Raw genomic sequence first — 7035 nt, 5'->3', positions numbered from 1 at the left:
TTTTTTTTTTTTTTTTTTTCCGCGCGCAAAAACTAGTCATAACAGGCATGTAATAACAATCTTATTTTTAAAGGTATGTCCATGAAAGATAATAAATGATGTTACTATGTTATGTTATGGTTTACTATATGTGAAATGTGAAAGCTACGTGATGTATTGATGATTCGAAATATGTTTGGATTTAGCAAGATTTGTACTACAATTGTGGTGATACAATTACATGAAAAGAGGTCAATAGGCTACTTAACACTAGTATACCTTGAAAAAGACTTTTCTAAGAAAAGTTAGATATTTTAATCAGATGTCTTGATGCATAGTTAAATGATCATAGAGATGGACAACGACATAACCACACATACTAGTGAGTAAGTTGCTATAACTGAAAATGTACCAAAAAAAGTATGATAGATAGTAATATTTTATAGGTTGCTATAGGTATTAAAAATAGTACCGTCAAAGAAAATTTTCATCACTACGTAAATATGAAATCAAAGTAGTTGGTATGAACATCAAAAAAGGTGATTTGAGCTTATCAAATTGAAAATTTATGAGCTAACATCATGAAATTTCAAACATGGTGATTTTTTTTTTTTTTTTTTTCCGCGCGCAAAAACTAGTCATAACAGGCATGTAATAACAATCTTATTTTTAAAGGTATGTCCATGAAAGATAATAAATGATGTTACTATGTTATGTTATGGTTTACTATATGTGAAATGTGAAAGCTACGTGATGTATTGATGATTCGAAATATGTTTGGATTTAGCAAGATTTGTACTACAATTGTGGTGATACAATTACATGAAAAGAGGTCAATAGGCTACTTAACACTAGTATACCTTGAAAAAGACTTTTCTAAGAAAAGTTAGATATTTTAATCAGATGTCTTGATGCATAGTTAAATGATCATAGAGATGGACAACGACATAACCACACATACTAGTGAATAAGTTGCTATAAATGAAAATGCACCAAAAAAGTATGATAGACAGTAATATTTTATAGGTTGTTATAGGTATTAAGAATAGTACTGTCAAAGAAAATTTTCATCACTACGTAAATATGAAATCAAAGTAGTTGGTATGAACACCAAAAACGTGATTTGAGCTTATCAAATTAAGCTCAAATCGAAAATTTATGAGCTAACATCATGAAATTTCAAACATGGTGTACTTAATATGGATTTGTAAAAGAAACGGGTGCCTTTCATGGGATTTGAGTTTTGAAAGTAGTGAAAGGTAGAAATCTCCTTATCTTGACACTAATTGTGACACGAATCCCTTTCCAAGGCTTCAAAATTCTAGATCGAATTAGATTGATGGCTTATTGATTGACTCTGCCACCATCCTTTTCTGTCATGCATAACGTGTTCCACGTATCTATATTCTGTAAATACATATGACAAATCAGACCCATGTGATAGACTATGCACTTTTGTAGTTACATGAGTGACTGAGTTATGAGGAAAGACCCATATAAATTTTTGCTCGAGAAGTAAAGATGTGACACCCGAGTAAAGAAGGGGTACATGAAAAAACTAGGACCACTCTAAATGAGAGCAATTCTAAGGATAGGATAACTAAGAAAGACTTAAAAAGAATTGAAAGTTACTGCTTGTACCAACAAGATGCACCTTACTTTTCGGTGGCTCAATCATATAAACTCTAAAGTTAAGTGTGCTTTGCTTTGTGATTCTTTGTTGGGAAACCTACTGAGAATTTTCCTAGGAGACATGTGAGTTAGGACAAATCATGTTGTAAATACCCCGTGTTGGTTTGTAGGGATAAGTTTTCACTTTTAGAAGCAAGAAGTAGGTAACATGGCCATATCGCAGGGAATGTGAGGCCATCAAGTGTTGGTTTGTGGGGTTAGATTTTCACTCTTAGAAGCAAGTAGGTTACGTGATCATGTCATAGAGGAATGTCGAGGCCATCAGGTGTCGAATTCGAATTTCAAATCCTGGACATAGGACAATACAAAGACCTTGTGCACTAGAGAGATAACATTTGTCAAGATAAGAAAGATACAAAGTATAATGACTCTAATTTTAATAAGGTCGTCATTACATGTTGTTCGTGTGAGGAAAAATCATTTTAAAAAATTTACTTGTAAACATTATTATAAACGTAAAGGGTCATAAATTCATTTAAAACATAATAGTAGCATCACGAAATAACATAGTTTTGAAAACTGGAAAAAATTAACATTTTTATCAAAGTTTTTGAAATAGATGCTATTGACCTGTCCTAACATAAGACTGATTTGAATGCAAAAATCTTATCATCGTAACTCCATCATCCATGATCGAGAGCGTTAATCTTTACCTGAAAGAATAATAAGCGTCGTTTGAGTAGTTCAAAATACTTAGTAAGTAACCCCACTGTTAGGGTCGGAAAATGAAATCATATGTAATCATGGGTCATGGTGAGACCTATCTTTTTGTGATTGTTCTTTAAGCTTTACTTTCTTTTTAGGGTAAGGTTGGATACATAGGCAGGCTCGTATACATACCCCTAGGCCTGACTACGGGTTAGTGCATGCTCATGTTGTCGAAAAATCAATGGGAAGAAGGAATGCATATCATATCATGGTGTACACATCTGTACAAAATATACTAGAAAAGTATGCCATGCTCGTGGCATAAAACATGTACGAGATCCCGTATTTTCAAATTATGGTACATACTTATGATGCACATTATACTTTCATTCTTTTCGTGATATAACTTCCCTACGAGACATGCATACACATACATGATATATCTTTCATTATTATCATGCAAAATTATATCATAACATCATAAAATGATACTTAGATAGACCAAGGGTAGTGTCTGTAACGATCCTAGATTTCTAATAACCTAAAGTTGCTACCTTCTTCATAGTATCATCCCTAATGCGGAAATAAAGTTTAAAACATCATTGTAAAATAATATCAAAGACTTACATGTTTCAAAAAGTCTTTAACAACCTAACGAAATATTAAATAAAACAAAGTAAATATTAAAATTAGAAAACACCCAGTACTAACCTATGGTCTAAGAATTTAAATACAACTATCCTATATATGTGTCATGGTCTTTACTTGCGATGTCATCGTTAGTCATACAAGGGTGCCTTGTGAAAATAGAAGTAGCACATAACTCGAGTATTTTAAGAAATAATCACTAACTGACCCCACTATTGTGATTAGTGAATGCAAATACATGCAATTCATTATTAGAGATCTATCGTTAAAACCATCATACAGGTGGCCTCTAGTCCGGACAAAATTAGATGTGTAGTACTTCCATACATACAACCCACACGTGCGAGTGTGAATTCCTAGACGATTCGCACCCCCAGACCCATCATAGTCGAGCTAGCTGTTCATAGCCAGACGTTCGGAGGTCAACAAACCCCCAAGTGTCACGCGAGGTATGATGATGATGATAACGACCATCATCATCATAGTGTACACGTCCGTACTATCATCTTAAACGAAGAAGTAACCAAATGTATATGAACACACAAAATAAATGAGGTCCCTATAGTTTTCATCCTTAAATCATCCCTACGACACACCCTATATGATATACTAAGTAACATGTCTGTCGTAATTTTATTTAGAGTACTATTGAATCTTAAAAAAAAAAATATCATTGTGATAAAAGTTCATAAATTTATTAACTTAGTATTATAAATATATAATCAAATTTAAAAACCCTGTTCGGGCATTCCATAAACAAAGGATTATTGTTAATTAAAATTGTTAATTAAAATTGTGAAGTAGCGATCGGCTTATTGTTTTCTTCACAACTTTCTCTCTTCCGGTTAACGAGAGTGGGAAGATTTTTCCCGATTTCCTTCCCAACGCCCTGCGGATTCCTGATTTGGGGATTTAAGCTGCATTGGTTTTCATTCTCGCTGAATTTATGGTTCTTTCTTCCCATATCTGAATCTCCCCACCTCCTTCCTTCCTTCCTTCTCAATGGAATTCATCATCTCCGATGATTTGTTGGGTACTTTTGTCCCCATTTTCGTTTATTGGCTATATTCTGGCATATATGTGCTTCTCGGTTTCTTCGACAATTATCGATTGCACTCCAAGACAGAGGAGGATGAGAAGAACTTAGTTTCAAAATCCACTGTGGTTCGGGGCGTTCTCTTTCAGCAATTCGTTCAGGCTATCGTCGCCATCATCCTCTTTAAGGTTAGCTTCTTGTTTTCTTTAGTTTCTTTACCACTATTGCAATCATAACCATCGTCCTTCTCGGTTTCGGAATTTTTATTATAATTTAGTTTATTTCTGATCCTAATTATTGGCGGAACCTGCCCTACAAAATTCCAACTGAGATTTATTTTTCTCGTACACTTGGCTGAAACCTTGATGTAATCTTCCTGATTTTTTCTTAGTTTAGCAGCTGTGTGTGGAGCACGTTGATTACAGGTTTACCAGCCTAGATATAGTTCGTTGTTTGTGGACCTTTTCAGTTCGACAAAATGAAAATAGCAACTCCTTTCTCTTTACATGTCTTTTGAATTTTGATCCAAACAAGAACAGACTAGTTACCAATTGTCAAATTTCGGTTTCTTATAATTGTAACTATTGTATATTTATTTCAAAGATGAGTTGTTGCTTAAGAGAAAAAAGTTCACATCAAAATAAGTTAGATGGCAATTGGGAAAATTTTAATTTGGTTGAAGAATAAGAGGAGTTAATGATTCAAGTTAGGAAGTTGAAAGAATTTTTTTCTTTGCAGTTTTTAGTTTCTCCAGTAAAGTTATATTAATTGATGCAAGTCTGTTAACTTTTATCTGGAAGTGTTTTTTTATATTGAACACAACAAGAACAACTTTTCAAGATAGATATGAACAAAATTGTAGGCTATAACGCCTTTCTCATTGTTAAATTCCCTATGAGATGATCGTTTGAAGTAGAAAGTTAATTGTTTAAAAACAACACGATATTTCTGCTTTGTTTGAAAATTAAGTTCCACTTCCTTCAACTATAGTTTAATCCTTTGGATTAGGTTTCGTGTTTATTCACAATTTTGTGCCACATTCAAATCCTTCTGACTCTCAGAATCTGTGTTATTGTCTTTCAAATTTAAGTTCAAATTTTTTGGGGTGTCATGATTCGGCACTCGGTAGGAAGTCACCAACTCAGACAAACAAAATATTTGGACTTCCATTTAATTTTGTCTCGTGTGTTGCATGAATTTGCTACACTACTCTTGCTATTGCTAAATCAGATGTAGAGCGGTAGTTTAGTGGATGTTCATGTGAAATAGACATCCTATTAATTGAATTATTTGGGTTTGGCCCTGTGGATAAAGTGGCAAGTCCTGAGCTCAAATGTTTTGAGCTTATGAGCTCAAACATAGAAGCCACCTATTCAGGACATCCTTAGAAACTCTGGATTAGTAATATTCCACGACTGATATCATGTGGAGTGTCTGCTCTGCACTTTCATACTGGTTTGTGTCCGAATTTATAATTGCATCGTGTTATAACGTTCAGGTGACTGGAAATGAAGATGGGAGCAGTGCAGTTCCAAAATCCTGGCCAATGGTTGCTTTGCAATTTGTAACCGCGATGTTCGTTCTGGACACGTGGCAGTACTTCGCACACAGATACATGCATCATAACAAGTTTCTGTACAGACACATTCATTCTCATCACCATAGGCTTGTTGTTCCATATGCATTTGGGGCATTGTATAATCATCCTGTGGAAGGTCTACTGCTTGACATGGTTGGTGGGGTGTTGTCCTTTCTAGCATCTGGTATGACTCCTAGAGTCTCCATCTTCTTCTTTTCCTTCGCCACTATTAAGACTGTAGACGATCACTGTGGATTATGGCTGCCTGGTAACCTCTTCCACCTCTTATTTCGCAACAATACTGCATATCACGACCTCCACCATCAGCTATATGGCAACAAGGTTAACTATTCACAACCCTTTTTTGTTACATGGGATAGAATACTTGGTACCTATATGCCTTACTCCCTAGAGAAGAGAGCAGGCGGCGGCTTTGAAGCACGCCCAAAGATTGAATAAAAATACTCTAAGCAGCTCTCAGTTGCTTATATATATATATATATATCTATATATATATATATATATATATTATATTATATTATTTGTATCCCACGACCATAGAATTTGTATATTACTCCTATTGTTGCCATTTTTATCCTTTTCCTAACGTAGATTTGAAACATGAGTTAAGATCTTTTAAAATTTTATTTTGCCTTTTCATTTAGTCAGAGTCATTGTGATGACTTTTCAAGAGTTGCTACATTCAAATTTGATTAAACGAAAGGACCACATTTGGTTTAGTATCGGTATGGTTTGATGATTCATTCGAATCGAGAAAATGATCATCGTTTTTTTAATAAAAATTATAATCTCTGACTTTGCTAAAACAAACGTTAGGTTGGACAATATTGATATTGTAACTTCCCTATATTTTCACTAACCTAAAGTCAGAATTAAGCATTTAAAACATAATCGTAAAATATGAACATTTTAAAACACTATCATAGACTTGCTTGTACGAAAGCATATTAAAAATAAGATGAAGACAATAATAATAAATATGTCATGGATTTATGTGTACGAAAATATATTTAAAACAAGATTAAGACAATAATAAATAAAGTAAATAGACTCTATACTAACCTAAGTCTAAAAAAATAAAAATGTTATTATCCTATGCACGTGTCATGGTCTCTACATGCGATGTCGTGTTAGATGTCACGGTCATGCTCATCCAAGGCGTGTTGCCCATGGCCGTATGCCCATAACAATTTACTTTTGTATTTCTAGGAAGTATGGCGTTTCAGAAAAATCATGTCTAGGCCTGCCAAACATAATGCCTCACAATATACTACAGGGGATATGACTAGTTGTCAACTTCTCCCTACCCGATAGTTATATGCAGTAAGATGTTGTTGTTCCCTTTTGCTTACATTCCCATATAACACCAATTTCAATTTCTCAAAATCTTGCTTTCAAAACTCTCTTTCGAAATCTCTCTGCCACCGTTTTC

The 7035-nt window shown here is 34.1% G+C and overlaps 1 protein-coding gene across 1 annotated transcript; it reads left to right on the top strand.

The window, feature by feature from the left end:
• Positions 1-3732: 3732 nt before the first annotated feature.
• LOC111805695 (sphinganine C4-monooxygenase 1-like) lies at positions 3733-6246 on the top strand. The gene is made up of 2 exons (XM_023690873.1): positions 3733-4191; positions 5502-6246. Exons 1-2 carry the CDS (start codon positions 3970-3972, stop codon positions 6039-6041), a joined length of 762 nt encoding a protein of 253 aa, XP_023546641.1. The 5' UTR covers positions 3733-3969; the 3' UTR covers positions 6042-6246.
• The last annotated feature ends 789 nt before the right edge of the window (positions 6247-7035 follow it).

The sequence above is a fragment of the Cucurbita pepo genome, chromosome LG11, assembly GCF_002806865.2.
Source record: "Cucurbita pepo subsp. pepo cultivar mu-cu-16 chromosome LG11, ASM280686v2, whole genome shotgun sequence".
NCBI classification, from domain to species: Eukaryota; Viridiplantae; Streptophyta; class Magnoliopsida; order Cucurbitales; family Cucurbitaceae; genus Cucurbita; species Cucurbita pepo.
Note: the sequence above shows the minus strand (reverse complement) of the source record. Positions and strands in the feature narration are given on the sequence as shown.

What these genes read in the sequence shown, in the direction of transcription:
- LOC111805695 (XM_023690873.1), top strand. Translation starts at nt 3,970, where the DNA reads ATGGAATTCATCATCTCCGATGATTTGTTGGGTACTTTTGTCCCCATT. An exon ending in TCGCCATCATCCTCTTTAAG is followed by an intron (nt 4,192 to 5,501) that starts GTTAGCTTCTTG and finishes TATAACGTTCAG; the next exon opens with GTGACTGGAAATGAAGATGG.